The sequence below is a fragment of the Alligator mississippiensis genome, chromosome 2, assembly GCF_030867095.1.
Source record: "Alligator mississippiensis isolate rAllMis1 chromosome 2, rAllMis1, whole genome shotgun sequence".
NCBI lineage: Eukaryota > Metazoa > Chordata > Crocodylia > Alligatoridae > Alligator > Alligator mississippiensis.
Window position 1 is genome coordinate 233,562,327 of NC_081825.1, and position 16,754 is coordinate 233,579,080.

The 16,754-nt window shown below is 47.8% G+C and overlaps 1 protein-coding gene across 1 annotated transcript in view; it reads right to left on the reverse strand.

Annotated features, from left to right (window-relative positions):
- Positions 1 to 14,612, reverse strand: part of LOC102576688 (cytochrome c oxidase assembly protein COX16 homolog, mitochondrial) — a 90,643-nt gene extending 76,031 nt beyond the window's left edge. The window contains exon 1 of the mRNA XM_006263982.4: positions 14,441 to 14,612. Coding sequence (XP_006264044.1) covers positions 14,441 to 14,491 — 51 coding nt within the window. The 5' untranslated portion in view covers positions 14,492 to 14,612. The remainder of the gene's footprint in view (positions 1 to 14,440) is intronic.
- Positions 14,613 to 16,754: the final 2,142 nt, after the last annotated feature.

Consider the following 16,754-nt stretch of genomic DNA (forward strand, 5'->3'; position numbering starts at 1 on the left):
CACGCCTAGGAATTACTGACAAACGTTTGTCACAAACTTCCAGCAGGTAAGTTGCACTACCATGTAGGTAAGTTGCAATAATAACAAAGGCAAAACAATAGAAACCAAATTTTTCATCTGGGGTGGCTCATAACTTGCTTCATTCACAGCAGACTGCGGAACTGAGGAGAAGCTGCTCAGCTGATTGCTGTGGCTTTAACTTCAAAGAGCACTACTTCTGCACACAGCTAGAACACATAAGCAGTCCTATGCAGCTATCTGCTGCTGCCGCATCTAACCTCCAGTTGGTTTGCAAATGTAAGGACCCTAAGCCTTATGCAAGCTCTACTGCGTTCAGTAAAATTAAGAGAGAGACACATGAGGTGGTCCACCCCATCTTTGCATCCTTTATTACCTACGAATAAAAGTGATGTAAGAGAATGGTTTAGGACTGAACTCCCCTTACAAATCTTCCCCTGCTCATCATACCCCTATTCATACTCATCTTTCTTTAGAGCAGATAACAGGGGGAAACAGTAATTTCTCTCTACAGAAAGAGGACAGACCTTTCATTCAGGACTTTTTCTTGGCTGCAAGAGATGGAAGCAACATTCATTTAGTCAGAGGCCTTCTTTTGAAAACTGGTCAAGTGGTGCCTTATATAATTTATTCAAATAATGACAAGTTATGGGGAAAAAATTATGGTTTTTCTTTTTTTGGTTGGCAAATCACCACCAGCAAAAGAAGGGATCCATACTACATTATAGAAACACCAGAACTTAAAGATCAGCAATACCCTCTCCTGCTACCACAGAACCAAACTAAAAACAAAGTCAGGGCTGCCCTGTCCTATACTGCAAAACCTGTGGCTGCAGAGGGCCCCGCAGCTAAGGGGCCCCCTGTGCATAGGGAGCAAAAGTGGGGGGCTAACAGGGCTCAGCCCCCCCCAAACACAGAGCAGCAGCAGGCATTGTCTTAGGGCAGCCCAGCTGCAGGGTCCTACAGCAGGTGCGGAGGGGACAGGCATGCTGAGTTACCCTGCGCACTCGCAGCCAGCCCAGCCACAGGCAGGTAAGTTTCTTTTAATCTTTTTTTTTATTTCCACGGGCTTGGGGGAGGGCAGATCGAGACCCCCACAGTGCAGGAGGAAGTAGGGTAGGGGAAGGGCAAATCATTCACCCCTACCCTGGCCTGCTCCCTCCTGCATTGTGATAAGATTGTCTCACAACCCAGCTCGGCCCCATTCACCGTGACTGGGGCCCCGGCCAGAGCAGGTGGTGGGACAATCAGAGTCTCATGGCTCCTCCATGGGTCCGGTGCCAGGCAGCCAAGGGGGGAGGGCATGTGGCCCCCCAGTCTTTGCACAGGCATGGGTGGGCCACAGCTGTGAGCTGGGCTCAGCCTCTGCTCTGTCTTCACGCCTCACCACAGTGGGCACCACCATATGCCTCGATGCCTGGCCCGCCCAACAATGGGACGCACATGGCGACACCTGCCGCTTTTGAAGTGGCAGCGGTGAGGCGTGGAGACAGAGCAGAAGCTGAGTCCAGCTCATAGTTGTGGCCTGCCCTCACCCATGCAAAGATCAGGGGGCCACGTGCTCTCCCCACCTTGGCTGCCCAGCGACGCACCTCTGGAGGAGCTGCTCGGGATGACACGGGGCAAGAAAGGTGTTATACAAATTGCTAATTGCTCAAATCAGCGAGACCTTATGAGGGGAATAGGGCAAAGTGCCACATTTATTGATTAAGCACTTAATACACATACGCACATGCACCACATTCATACCCTATTTCTTTTTCTACGCTGGTATACATTACCAGTCTTATCGGTGCTTGGATCAACTTAGTGGCCAGCCAAGTTGATCTGAGCGGGACCCGGGCTCCTGCTAGTCCATCCCGTCAGATGAACCGATGCTCCAGGATGCCATGCACAACAAGACCCAAAATCAATACATCTCATCCCATCTTTTATAACCTTGTCAATTCACCCAGTCCTCTGGGATTTTGCTGGGTTATCACTGTGGGGTTTTTTTGAAGGTCGATTGCCATTGTTCTCTCGCTGTTCTGGGACAGATTCTTCTTGTTTGGTCTTTTATCTGTCTGCATCCTTTAGCCAGTCACCAGCTGATGTTTTCCTTTTCCACAAACACATTCTCATCTATACAGCATCCAAAAGAATAAAAGGTTGAGCATTTATGTGAAGCTACAGAGCGATACAAAATGGAATTTCTTAAGGCAATGCAAAACTCAAGAAAATACATAAGATTAAAAGCAACAGGGAAAAGTCTATTTCCATATTATTTACCTAACATCATAGTTTCATTGTTGGTAGGGCTGGAAGGGACCTAAGCAGGTCATCAAGGATGCTGGGGTCAAACGACCCCGGCTAGGTGACTGTCTAGCCTCCTTCTGAAGATCCCCAGGGTAGGGGCGAGCACCATTTTCCTAGGAAGCTGGTTCCAGCTCCTAGCCACCTTGACTGTGAAGTAGTGCCTCCTGATGTCTAGCCTGAATCTACTCTCAGTCAGCTTATGGCCGTTATTCCTTGTAACTCCCGGTAGTACTCGGGGGAACAGGGACTCTCTCATTGCCTGCTGGTCCCCCTTGGCAAGCTTGTAGGCGGCCACCAGATCTCCTCTCAGCCTTCTTTTGTGTAGGCTAAACAGGTTCAGGTCCCGTACTCTCTCCTCATAAGGCCTACCCTGTTGCCCCCAATCGTGTGAGTGGTCCTCCTCTGGACCCTCTCAATGCTATCCACATCCCTCCTGAAGTGTGGCGCCCAGAACTGGATGCAGTACTCCAACTGGGGCCTGACCAATGTCACAGAGGGGGAGGATCACCTCCTTGGACCTACTTGTGATGCATCTGTGGATGCATGACAAGCTGCGGTTAGCCTTCTTGAGCGTGTCCCCACATTGTCGGCCCACGTTCATCTTGGAATCAATAGCGACTCCAAGATCCTTTTATGCCCCTGTGCAGACAAGGGAGTTCCCCAGCCTGTAGGTATGCTTCTGGTTCTTCCTCCCCAGGTGCAATACCTTGCACTTGTCCATATTGAAACCGATCCTATTCTCATCTGCCCACCTCTGTAACCTGTCCAGATCTAGTTGTAGCCTGTCCCTCTCTTCTAGCGTGCTCACTTCTCCCCACATCTTAGTGTCATCTGTGAACCTGAACAAGGTACTTTTCACCCCCCCATCCAAGTCGCCAATGAAGATATTGAACAGTGGGGGCCCAAGGACCGAGCCCTGGGGAACCCCACTGCCCACATCCCTCCAGGTCGAAAATGACCCGTCCACCACCACTCTTTGGGTGCAGCCCTCCAGCCAATTTGCAACCCATCTGACTGTGTAGGCGTTGACACCACAGCCATCTAATTTTTTAATGAGGATGGGGTGACAGACAGTGTCAAAGGCCTTCCTAAAGTCCAGAAAGACTACATCCACCGCAACACCTGCGTCCAAGGCTTTTGTGACCTGGTCATAGAAGGCAACCAAGTTGGTCTGACAGGACCTGCCCCTAATGAACCCATGTTGATTGCCTCTAAGCATAATCTTCCCTGCTGGTCCCTTGCAGATGTGCTCCTGAATAATTTTCTCAAAGAGCTTCCCCAGGACCGAGGTAAGACTAACAGGTCTATAGTTTCCTGGGTCCTCTTTCCTCCCTTTTTTGAAAATGGAGACCACATTGGCCATTTTCTAGTCCTCTGGCACCTGGCCAGAGCACCATGAGTGGTCGTAAAGCTGTGCCAGGGGTCCTGCAACAACCTCTGCCAATTCCTTCAGCACTCTGGGGAGGAGATCATCGGGACCTGCTGATCTGAACACGTCTAGTCCCTCCAGAAGTTCCCTGAGTAGATCCTCACTGACCCTAGGCCTGGCTGCGCCTCCCTTGGGTCCGTCCGGATTCCCAGTGGAGGGGATGTCCCCGTCCCTGCTCAGAAAAATGGAAGAAAAGAATCTGTTAAAGAGATTAGCTTTGTCGCCTGGTGCTACCACCAGATTACCAAGCATGTCCTCCAGAGGCCCCACGTTACTTGGTACCTTTATACCCCCTATGTATTTAAAAGAGGACTTCTTGTTGTCCTTGATCCGGGTCACTAGTCCCAGTTCCATCTCTGCCTTGGCCTTCCTAACAGCCCCCCTACAATCTCGAGCAATGGAGGTATAATCCTCCTTGGTGATGGCCCCTCCCTTCCATTGGGCGTACGCCTCCTTTTTGGCTTTGAGATGTTCCTGGATGCTTTTGGTGAGCCATCAAGCTGGTATTTATGTTGGTATTTATGCTATTTGCATAACAAGGGGGGCGTTGGGGTCCTGGGGCTCCATCCCCTCCAGCCCAGCAGTGCAGCCAAGGCTGGCTCCACTCTGGCCCCTGGCTCTGGGTCCCCCTGGCCAGTGCGTGGCCAGGGCCAGGGTAGGGAGGCAACTGAGGCAGGTGCTAGGCCGGGAGGCAGCTGAGGCTGGCGCAGCCAGTGCCAATGTGGCTGGGAGGCTGGCAGGGCTGGTGTGGCCAGGGCCAGGAGGCGGCCAGGGCTGGGGATGGGACGTGGCTGGGGCAATGCGGCACCAGACAATGTCACTCCCACCCTTGGCCCTTTGCCCTCCCCACTCAGACTTTTCCATGGGGGGGACATCTGTGTGCACATGCGTGCACGCACACTCAGCCCCTCCAAAATTTTGTTTTCTTCCTCTGCCTGCGCCCATGTGTCCAGCTGTTCACCACCGCCAGCTTCACTTCCAGCCACTCGCCAGCCCCCTCCATCCCTGCCCCTGCTGGCTTCTTCAGGGCCGGGGCCCCCAAAACTATTTCTTGCGGGGGGCCCCAAAAATGGTGGGCCAGCCCTGAACAAAGTCTAGTAAATCTGGTAAACCTTACTCCTTAGCAACCATCACAACCTGCTCCTCTCTGACCTTTCTACCTCCTCAGGCCACTGCCACATTTCTCTTCACCATGCTTACACAACCATAAACAACACAGAACAGGATTTGCATAAAAATCTGGTTCAAAAACAGACAAAATACATCTGGTAAAGGGCCAACACACTGCCATTCAGGCAAATCTAGGGTAGAAGTCTGGTATAAAATTTAATAGATCACAGCTACTGCCTTCTTCATACACACCCTTGAATAGAACAGGGGGATAGGCTGTATCCTTGGGCAGACAAGGTTCTTTTGGTAACTCTGATATCTTTTATTAGACCAACTCAAATAATTGGAAAAAATTCTTCTTTGCAAGCTTTCGGGCACAAACACCCTTCCTTCAGCCTGACGAAGGGTGTTTGTGCCCGAAAGCTTGCAAAGAAGAATTTTATCCAACTATTTGAGTTGGTGTAATAAAAGATATCAGATTTACTGAAATAATCTCATCTTGAATAGAGCAGTGCACTTTGCAGGCATCACTGGTCCCAGAACAAAAAATTCCATTTCAACTCAAACAACCAGGTCACTTGGACAATACAGAGCTGTGCAAGATGGGATTTTTAAGTAATGCAGGAAGTATCGTCATATTCATGTGAATGGCTGCAGGCCATTTAATACAGCTCTGGCACTTGGGATGCCCTGGCCTATCTACTGGGAAACATTCTGACGTTTATTAAACATCCATTTCAAAATGGGCTGGGAAGTTCAGGAAAGAAATTTAGTAGGAGTCAACCTCAGAACAACACTGAAAAGGCAACAACCCATATTTTCTGTAGTGTGAGCATTAGCGAAAATGGGCTTTTTCAACCAGACTGTTGTCATTTTGCATTATATACAGTGCTTGAACTGGTCAGCTGACAAGGGAATTTCACTCAGCAGCTGCAGCTGTTTGCTGTCGTAAGTCTAATGCAGCTTTATGTCAAAAATAGCATTACTCTGTTCTTGACAAGACTGAACCTTGCACCTTTCTATCGACTTCTGCCACCCTGAAATCATGGTTTCAAATGTAGGTAAGATTTACTGTGACCAGAGGTTGTATCATTCTGACAGTGGATGGGGCCCTATGTGATTTAAGTTAGTTTCAATTCAGTTACCACAAGATTGATAACTATATTAGGAAACACAGAAAAAAAAACACACCTCTCTCTGTCATCAAATGCATGCCCATGTTAAGATAGGGACTGCAGCCTGAATGAACTATCAAATCAGAAATAATCTCTTATCACTGCAGCTGGTCCTGTCTAAAGAGGTTTGAAATGTAATGTATGGCTCAAAGGATGAGGAGTGAAAATGGGGAAGCCCAAGCTGCAGGTATTGAGGCTGTATCTCTTCTGAAAATACGCAGAGAACTTCAGTTTAGCTGCCAGACTGGAATATTCTATTACCTTTAAAAACTCACCCATACAATACATGCATTTCAAAAGAGTTGCAAGCTCAGTCCAGCCTGGAGAATTGGCTCTTTCAGCAACCGTCTCCTTCCCCCTTTCCCTCAAACACTCATACTACACACAAGAGCAGAGACTGACAGAGAGTAGCCAGGAATAAAAAAGAGAAAAACATGTAAGTCCAAAAAAGGACAGGACACTTAGTTCCAAGAAAAATATCCAAAAATTCCACATCTGAAATAATGAAGGACTAAGGAAAAACACTGTAGGTCAGCTAATTTGGGCAGCTGTGTTAATTTACCAGACTTGTACCAGACCTATACAAGCCAGAACCCACAGCACACCACTCAGATGTACACACATAAGCCTCTAGTTTGGCACCAGCTGTTCCAATGATGGTCTTGCATGAAGCAGCTTCACACTACATTGTGGGTTCAAATGAACACAGCTGAACAAAGGGTCAGAAGCAGAAGAGTAGCAGAGACTCTGTGTCCGCACATCTCATTAGGCTAGAAGAGCCATGCCTAGAAGTACTGATCACAGGACAGCAACATTAAATTATTTTTATGTTTTCTATGCAGCATGAATATGTGAGTACATGTACCTAATGGTTTGCCTACAAAACTGAGAAGCTGGAATTTGCTTCTCATCAGTAGATATGAAGTCCTATTCATTTCAATCACTGTGTTTCATAAGATACATTTTATTGTGAACAACGAAGTCACATAAAGCAAAAAGTAATTTCCTCAATGGTTCTGCAGCTCACATTTTGGGAACTGTTAGAGGGACAATATAGATGAGCGTTAAGAAATGGAGGAAATGCTATTGGTTTTTGTTGCAATAGTTTGGGAGCTGGTATGAGACACTGAGATAATTTTTAAGTCTCTTTATCCCCACCAAGAACTTTACTCAGTTTCAGAGTTTCCCTTCTTCACTTGGAGCCAGATCCACCAAGGTCAATGGAAATCCATTGTGGGTTATTCAGACCACAATGTAGCCCCTACAATTTCCTGCCACGTCTTGATGGAAAATGTATGTACAGGAGGATGAGTGTTCTGGCTTGCCAGTCAGTCTGATCCCATTGTGGATCTTCTGCAGGGCTCCAACCTCCGCTACACTCTGCCCCTTTCCTCTCAGGTGGATGGTACCGTTCTCCATAGGTGGTGAACGGAGACTATTCTGGCCTCTCTCTCTCTCCATTCTTCAGCTTGCAATAGCTTGTTCTCTTTGTTCACTAGCCCCATTGCTCTATGATTGCTCTCATCAAATCAAATAAGAATTAAATCCATTAAATCCCTCAGAGTTCTTCCCTTGAAGGTCCCAGGACTTCCACCTCTGACCTCTTCAATTATCCTTTTCAGTGGCTTGGAGACAGCTGCACTCTTAACTTTAAATCAAATCTTTCTGCAAGTGGTTCTTCCCCTCCCCTTTTTTTCTTCTATTATTCTCCTCCTCAGAGCATAAGGATTTAAATCAAAGGTAGTGCTCCTTAGCTGGGTCCCTCTCTCCCTCTATTCCTTCATAACTCAAAATTTACAGGTACCTCCCCCAAGTTTCTTCTCCCTTTCCTGGGTCTACTCTGCCACAGGCAGCATGTCTCTGCTTGGTTCTTCATTCACTAGCAAGACTCGTGTTTCTTTATACTGGCAGCTTCAGGGGTCTCCTCATACCCCATTTCTGCCAGCAAACCAGTTTGCTTTTGTTCTCTCCTACTCCTTCCTTCCTAAGCAGATTTACCTCAACCACTTCTCACAGGCATTCTTCCCCTGGGGTATCAGCTCAGGTTTCTGTGGGGATGGGATCTCTGTCCATTCCCCTTATCTCCGTTAACTTATTTTTCCAGGGCTAGAAATCAATCTGTCCTCGGGGCTTGTCCCAGTCTCCACAGATCCTGAGGGTCAGGCATGCTGGGCTTCTTCTTCGAGGGTATTCCCCCTCCTGTAGCCTCCAGTCAGGTTTTCTTGCTGGGGATGCCAAATGCTGAACTCTCCTTGGCATTCTCCCTTTAAACTGCCGGCCTCTTGCTACCAGCCATTCAGGTCCAGTTTCCCAAAGCATGGGTTCTTGTGCTCCTGGAATTGCTGGCAGCTGTGCTCCCCCAGATGTCTGAGCCATGCCGCGTGTATGGACCCAGTTGGGTAAGTTCCCCACCCGCAGGACTGTTTCCATAGGAGTGTGGTAGGGGTTGGGACCCTGTCCCTGCCACACAAGTATCCTACAGATAAGCTGCAGGTGGTAAGGTAAGTATTCCCTGTATCTTTTATGGGAGAAAAGGAAAATAGATGGACAGAAAAAAACACAAAAACAGGTAGAGTACCTGCTTGCATGTGCAGTATAACTTTCCTTCTCAGAATAGCAAGTCTTACAAGATACATCTGAAAGGTCACTGGAGTTTATCCCAACATCTACACAGATGTTACCATCCTACTGCTTCAGACCTATACACCCTGTAGCATTCAAGCTGTTAAATGTTTCATGCCAAACTACATCACTCTCCTACAAGCATACTCCTTTATGCCATGCATTGATAACATCATGTGTCAGGTTTGTACTTACAAAAAATGAAACTCACCAATTTGAGGGAAAATTGAATTCCATCCCTATTCATTCCATTGATTTAGTAATTCCCACTCTACAGTCTGCTGGTATTGGTAAGAAGACACTCCCCCCTGCAGGGAATGTCTTACTGAAGACTACAGTGTAGGCAATGCACTCTCGAGCAGCAAAAGTGATACAAAAGGTAGTTCAACTATTAGAAGCTGCAGAGCTGTGTAAGCTTACCACTCTGCCCAGACTATGCAGCCCTGTTTCTCCACCCTAATTAGCCTGGGCAGGTTATGTTAAGGCTGCTGCTAGTCCTGAAGCCAGCTTTTGTACTTCTACATAGAACAGCACTGAGCTCTGTAGACATACCAAAAGAGGCCAATTACCAATTTGAAGTTTTAAACATCACCAAACTCAGAAAACCTCTTCAAATTCCTAATACCATAACAGCCCTTAACAAACCCTAGGTAATGCAGGGAGGATGGCGAGAATCAAAGATATAAACTTACCTTGAAAAGAGGCAAATAGATCATTTCGAATAAAGGCTTTTAATATACACCATGGGTGTGTCAAACTCACCTCTACTCCCAGACCGGATCCAGGCCACAGGGATGAATCTGGGCTGCAACAAAGCTCCTGGGCAGGATCCAGGTCTGGTGGCAGTCGTGGGCTGAGCAGCAGGAATTAACACAGCCATTTCTCACCTACCTGCCACTAACACATATGCCGGTCAGGACTGTGTACCTGAGAATTCAACAGAAGGCCCCAGGCATGTATTCTTGGCCCTGCAGGAGCCCTGCAGGCTGGCTGACACAGCTCCATGGGTCGGCTATGACCCTTAGAACGTGTTGGACACTCCCAGTATGTATAAAAAGATGCTTAACCAGCTTCAACCCTGGTATTTTTCACTTTGAGATCTTCAGAAAGAGTGGCACACACTTTGCTGTCAAACAAAGGACAAATTGGATGCATTTCCAGGCAGTTAAAATTCTTTAAGCAACTTTGACCTGTGCCCTGAGAAAGGGCACTTGATACCCAACTGTTGGCCCAAGAAAAGATATCATGGAAAAACCTTTCCTCTCAGACATTTCTTGGCCCATAACAGCTACAACACTCCAGCCCTGCTTAAGCAACTCCAGCACTCAGGAAAAAGCTGACAGATCTAAGGACCACAGTCCAGATCCAAAGGAGGATTTAGGTGACCCCAAGTGTAACATAAGTATACTTAAGAAACCTAAGTTCATGACTGCAGTCCAAAAAAACCCCTGTTTCTTTGGCCACTCAAACTTGCTAAGCACCTCCCTCTGACCTGAAAATTGCAGAGGCACCTGCATACATCTTTTCTGCATGCCCAGAACTGCCCCAGTCTGAGCAGATCAATACCTAGCTCCTGCTTAAGATCCACTGGGATGCAGAAACTAGTAGCAGTGGTGTCTATGAATTCATCAGGAGGGTAAGCACCAGAGAGGGAAAACAGCTTTCTACACAAAAACACAATGCTGGTAAATGAACAATGGCAATGAAGAAAATTAGGCTAGAAGTTAATCATCAGCGGAGTGAGGGTTTGAAAGAGCCTTTCCATAGGATGAATGAAGACAATAAACCTAAATATGAGAGGGAGCCTCATCAGTTTATTAAACTGATTAAATGACAGTTGCCTGCAATAGCACTAGACCTAACATTGGACGCCTCTTCCAGTCCAGTATTCCTATTAGTTTTACGGTTGCTATTTTAACCTCTTTGAAATTCCTAAATGGTCATTGTGAGAAAGAATAACTAAGAGCGCTTGCTTTACCTTTTTCATACCATTCTTTAGTGTATATACATTTTTGTCAGATCAAATCTTTGCCTCTTTTTTAAATCTTTGCCACTTCTTTAAGTAGTTAATCCTTTTTAATATCCTCACAAGGAAGCTGTGCTTTGATTTTAGGATTTGCTTGCCTTCCCATGAACCCCTCTATGTTTACTATACTTTTCTTCCAAAAAGCATTGGAAGAAAATGTAAGGACAACACTGGACCCCTGTTAAACCAAATGGGACAACTGACATCCGACACCCAGGAAAAAGCCAACCTGCTTAATGGGTACTTGGTGTTGGTTTTTCATCTACCTAAAGGGACTGCCCTGCCTATCATGGCCAGCAGCTCCGCACTCCGCCTGCTTCTCTCACTCCCCCTCCGGCCCCTCAGTTCCCACTGTCATGGCGACGCTTCTGTCTGTGCAGAGCACTCTAACTGGTTGTTTCAGTAAGCATTGTGATTGGCTACTGAGACAACAAATCAGAGTGCGAATAAAGCATTACAGACAGACAGACAGACTAAAGCTTTTATAATATTAGAATTATCAGAATGAATGCCTGTTCCATTCAGCACTCACCTTAATGTTCAGTTTGCTTCTATAACCACAGCTGGGTACAAGCTTTTCCATACAACTGTTCACTTTGTTACCATAATCTATCTTCTTGTGTGTATGCTTAAAACAGTGTGTATAAGCAAGCCATTATTTCTTCCACTACACATTACACAGAATCCTCTACTGAACTTTATTTAGCTTTATGTTGTCCAATTGCATCACTTTGTTAGGTCCCTCTGGCATTCATTGATCTTTCTCTTATCTCAACTATACTAAACTGTTGCATTATCTATAATTTTGATACATGACACATCTAAAACAAAAGCCCCTTCTTCCTCCATTTAAATGCATAGGCAGGATGTGAGACAAGCCTTTGCAGAGCCACAGCTCAACTGCAGCTAAAAAAGCCAAGGAAAAAGAAATCACACAAATCTCCATGATCAGGATTGGAAGGAACTCGTCTACATCAGTTAGGGCCAATTTCTGGCACATATGCCACAAATTAAGCCCCAAGTGCCACTCCAGTCTTCAACCCCTAGTGCCCAACTCCGATCCCCTTCCCCAGCTGCTCAGCTTTTGGCTCTCTGCCCTGTTCTTTCTGCAAAATATGCTACTCTGCCCAATCTGCTGTGTGCCACACAGAGAGGCTGCCCATGCCACTTGTGGCATGTGTTCTGCCAGTTGGCCACCCCTGGTCTACACAATTTATCCTTCCAACTGATTAATTTAACAATGCTTAGGTTTCTAAGAAAGCGCCATTTAAAGTGCCCAAGTTACTGGAGCATAAGGAAGTCCATTTGGAAGCATCTGGAGGAGGAAAAGCTGATCACAAGCAGCCACCATGGATTTAATAACAATGAATCATGCCAAACAAATCTGATCTCCTCCTCTTACAAAGTAACTACTTGGGTAGATGAAGGGAACGCTAAGGAAGTAGTCTATCTGGACTTCAGCAAGGCTTTTGACAAAGTTCCACATGACCGTCTATATGGGCTGCACAAAACTACTATAAAGTGGATACACAACTGTCTCAATAATTGCAAGCAAAGTGTAATTATAAATGGATGCATGTCAGAATGTCAAGAGGTTTCGAGCAGAGTCCCATATGGGTCTATCCCAGTGCTGTTCAATATGTATACAAGGGATCTGAATGCTGACCTAGAAACCTTCTTGAGTAAATTTGTAGATGACATGAAACTGGGAAGGATTCTGAACATGCTAGAGCATGGGCGTGCAATTCAGAAGGATCCTGACATATTGGAAAGCTGGGCTGGAGCTAACAGGACGAAGTTCAATACTGACAGGTGCAAGGCGCTATACCTCATGGAGAATAATCAAAAACAGAAGTACAAAATAGGTGACACCTCACTGGATGGCAGTACTACAGAGAAGGATCTGGGACTCTTGGTGTATCACAGACTCAATACACAAGTCTGCAGTGTGATGTAGCTGCACAAAAAGTGAATGAGGTTTTGGGATCCATCAATAGAAGCATTAGGTGCAAGACACAGGAAGTGACAGTGCCTCTCTACTTGGCACTGGTTAGGCCTCATCCAGAATATTGTGTGCAGTTTTGGGCTCCACATTTTAAAAAGGACATGGAAATGTTACAGAGGGTTCAGAAGCAGTTGACAAAAACGATAAAGGGCTTGGAAGGCTAGCGTTACAAAAAGATGCTGTACAAAATAGACATGCTCAGCTTGTGGAAAAGGTACTTAAGGGGGACATGATAGCAGTCTTAAAGTACTTGAAGGGCTGCCATAAAGAAGATGGAAAACACCTTGTCTCTCTTTTTGCAGAGAGCAGGACACAGACTAATGGCCCAATGTTGCAGCAAAGTAGGCTTAGATTGGATATCCACAAAAAACTTCTTCACTGTTAGAACAGTGAGACTGTGAAATACACTGCCTAGGGATCAGGCCCAAGGACCCCTCTACCCGCACGCCTGATAAAGCACATGCAGCAGCTGCCCCAGATGATGGCCCAAACAAGTGCCACAAGAGGCACAGCCCAAAATCGTCTCCAGCAAGTGCTGTAGCCAGCATGTACATCAGGCACTGCATATGGGGCTGGTCCAGTGCAGCATCTGGGTCACCAGAGCAGTACAAGGGGCCAAATTATGAGGCTCTAAAGGCCATATCCAGTCCACAGGCCTCATGTTTGACACCTCTGCCCCAGGGAGCTTGCGGACTCTCCATCACTGGAGGTGTTCAAGAAGAGCCATTGGTCAGAGATGACCAGGAACGGTCAGAGATGATCTAGGTGTAGCCATGTCTTTGTTCTACTATGGGTATTCCTCATGCTTCTGCACTTTGCTGGTTGCCACAAGAAGCCACAAGGAAATTCAACCCCTTCCCTCCCCTCTGAGAAGCTGCTACATGTGTCAGGGATACTTTTAAGTCTCCCTCACAGACACTGGGTGCTGGCTGCACCCAAGGCTGGGGACTGTGACTGGGCTGTGCCAACACTTCTGGTGGGACCTAAACCCAGAGGTTCCTGACTGGAGAGTCCTGCCCCTCCACTCAGGATTCAACTGATTGCTGTATATAGGGTCAGGAAGGAAGTTTACCCCGGGTTCAGACTGGGAAGGACTGAGGGGGTTTCTGCCTTCCTCTGCAGCAGGGAGCCTGGGTGCATAGTAACAATGCTGGCAGCAGGACATTGTGCCCCCCCTTCCCCGTGGCAGGACAGGGTGTATATGTGATGCTGTGCTGGGGCTGACCACTAGCTCTGCTAGAGGCCCCACACTTGGTTTGTGCGGGGTGGTTTGGAAGAGGATGATCCTGCCTCAGACAGCTGGTGGGACTAGGGGCCCGACTGCGTGTTCAAAGCAGAGTGGGATGACAACTGGCTGCAGAGGCGCTTTGCTGGTCCAAGCGCTACAACTGCAGTGCTGGCACCCTTGACAGTTGGGCAGTCATTTTGGTCCTGGGATATCACTGCTCAGCACCTCTGGCTGCATCTCAATTTATTGCACTTGACTGACCAATGGTGCCATATACATGTGACAGGAGCGTCCTAGGTGACCTCCCGAGGGCCCTTCTAGCCCCACCGCTCCCGGCTCTGTGACCCCACGCCGGCCCCGCCCCACCCCCAGGGTACGGAGGGGGGTGGGGGGAGCCCGTTACGGGGCGGGGGTGGAGAGAGGGAGGTGCGCACGGCCTCACGGTTGCACCGGAAACAGGCCCGCAGGCCCCACCCCTCCCGTGACGCAAGGCTGCCTGCCCGTTGGCGGCCCTGCCCCCGCAGCTGCTCACCAGCATGGGGACGCCATAGCGCAGCGTAATATTCCCCCGCAGCCCCGCCATGGTGCGGCCAGGCACCTCCTGCTTGCCAGCTCTTCCGGGTTAGGCGGTCCGTTACCCACAAGAACCCGCCCTGCGCCGCGGCCCGCAGCACTTTGGTTCCGGCTCGCCCACAGCGCAGAGGGGCGGGGCCGAACCTGGCGCCTGCGCTCCCCGCTCGCGTGGCGGGAGGGGGTGGAGTCTGCACCCTGTTCCGCTGCTGCAGGGCGGGCGGTTCCCGCGCGTGCGGCCCCGCCCCGCCCGGGGCAGACTCGAGCCCGTCATAAGCACGGCGTGTCAGCAGGGCTGCTTTGTGCCCCCGGAATGGTCCCGTGGCCCTTGCTACACTTTAGGTGGCTGACACAAGTCACTGGTGAATCGCGGAACACATTTAGGCCGGACACATGCCCAGCAATTACCCCGCGATAAAAGTGACTGGCCCACTATATAAAAAGAGCCCAGCAGTTGTTAAGTCAGTGCCCCAAAACGCGTTAGGCCTCACCCCTGGCCCCTGTCCAGGCTCCGCTGAAAGGGGATCAGGGACCCGGGGTCAAAAAAGCCAGCGTGAGCGTCTCTCCTGGCGCTACCCAAGGTGGGGGCCGCAGGTCAAAAACGGGCTGAGAAGCGCTGCTCCGTGGTTCAGTCGCTTCAGCTACGGCGGCTCACGTTGCACCTTTGTCCTGGCGTGGTGCTGCCTTTCAGTAACCACCGCCAGCAGGTGACTGCTCTGCTATGTGTGGAAGGGCCCCCCCCAGTGGGTCTGGCTGGGACAATCTCCTTTCCTGCCAGTGCTCCCTGCTCTGTGACACCCACCGCTGCTGGTCCAGGTTTGAGGCATCTGACCCTTTATCCCCTTTCTGGATCGCCATGGAGCAGTGGCCTTGATTTCCCCAGGATGCAGCAATACAAACGCAGGCAGCAAGTAGGTGCTGCCTTGCCATCGAGATGACGCTGGCAGAACTATGATGGTTTGGACAGGGATGATCCTGCCTCAGACAGGGTTGGACTTGATGGCCCCTAGAGGTCCCTTCCAGCCAGGCTTCTCTGCAATTCTATGAAATTCGCTCTGTACACAAATTTACCCGCCTGATTTGTAACTTGGTAAAACGACTGCATTTCTGACCAATTACAAAACTACAGTTTGACTCATACTACGGACTCGGTGCTATAACTATTTACAGGCAAGGTTCTTTGAGTAGATCTTTTATTAGACCAGCTGAATAGTTGGGTGAAAAGTTCTTAGCAAGCTTTTGGGTGCAATCCCCCTTCTTCAGGCATGGGGAGTCTCTGCTGTCTTCCCTTCTATGCCTTACTGGGAAAGACTAAGATGAAGTTACACCAAAACTCTGGATTCAAATATAAAATATACCCGATCCATTCAGATTACATCCAGCCCTTCTCCCCTTAATAAACCAAACCAACCTCCCTCATGCTGGACACATAGGACTGAAAAGCTTTGAATCAGTGCTTTACAAATGGTTGTAAAATTCTGAGAAAGCTCAGATCCAGGTCTGCCATCCCCTAATGAGGAAAGCCTCAGTCTTGGGACTGTGTTGATCCAGGTGGAGTTTTGTAGGTTATGCTCATCTTGAATTAAATCTCACTTTTATCTTGAGACTGGCCTGTCTACATTTCATTTGGGCAAGACTGGGAAAAAGACAGAGCTCCTGTTTAGAAAGAACGTGTCTGGGCTCATGTTTAGAAAGAAAAAGGATAAAAGAAAGAAAGATGTGTGTGGTGCATTTGGCCCTGAATATAAACTCTTTCCTGTATCTCCCCAGACAAGGCATTACCACATTCTGAAATAAATCAGTACAAAATATTTAATTTAATCTCATCAAGCAAGTCAGATGTAGTCCGCAGGTTTGTCATTGCCCTGAAATAGAATAGTTTTCTGAAAGCATACTGTTAGGTTTACAATAATTTGGATTTTTAAGAAGTATTAGCTTTACAGCTGAATACAAGGCATGACCTGTGGCCTAGTAATGCAGCTGACCACAAGGCAGAATGATAGCTAGGCCTTTGCTTGTGTCAAGTAATCATTTTAACTGCAACAAGCATTTTCTGAGTTAAAAAGTGAATCTGTGTCTGTGTGCTAAAAAAAAAATCAGCTACAGCTAGAAGTAAGATAAGACAGAGAAACCATTGTTTGAGCTTACTGGTTGTGTCCTTGAGAAGTATCTTCTACTGTGTAAGGTTTTGCTAACATAATGTTACTGTTACTTAACTTTTAGCTTTTAAAAAGTGCTAGTTCAGCTTAATAGAAATATGCTGTTACAAAGATTTG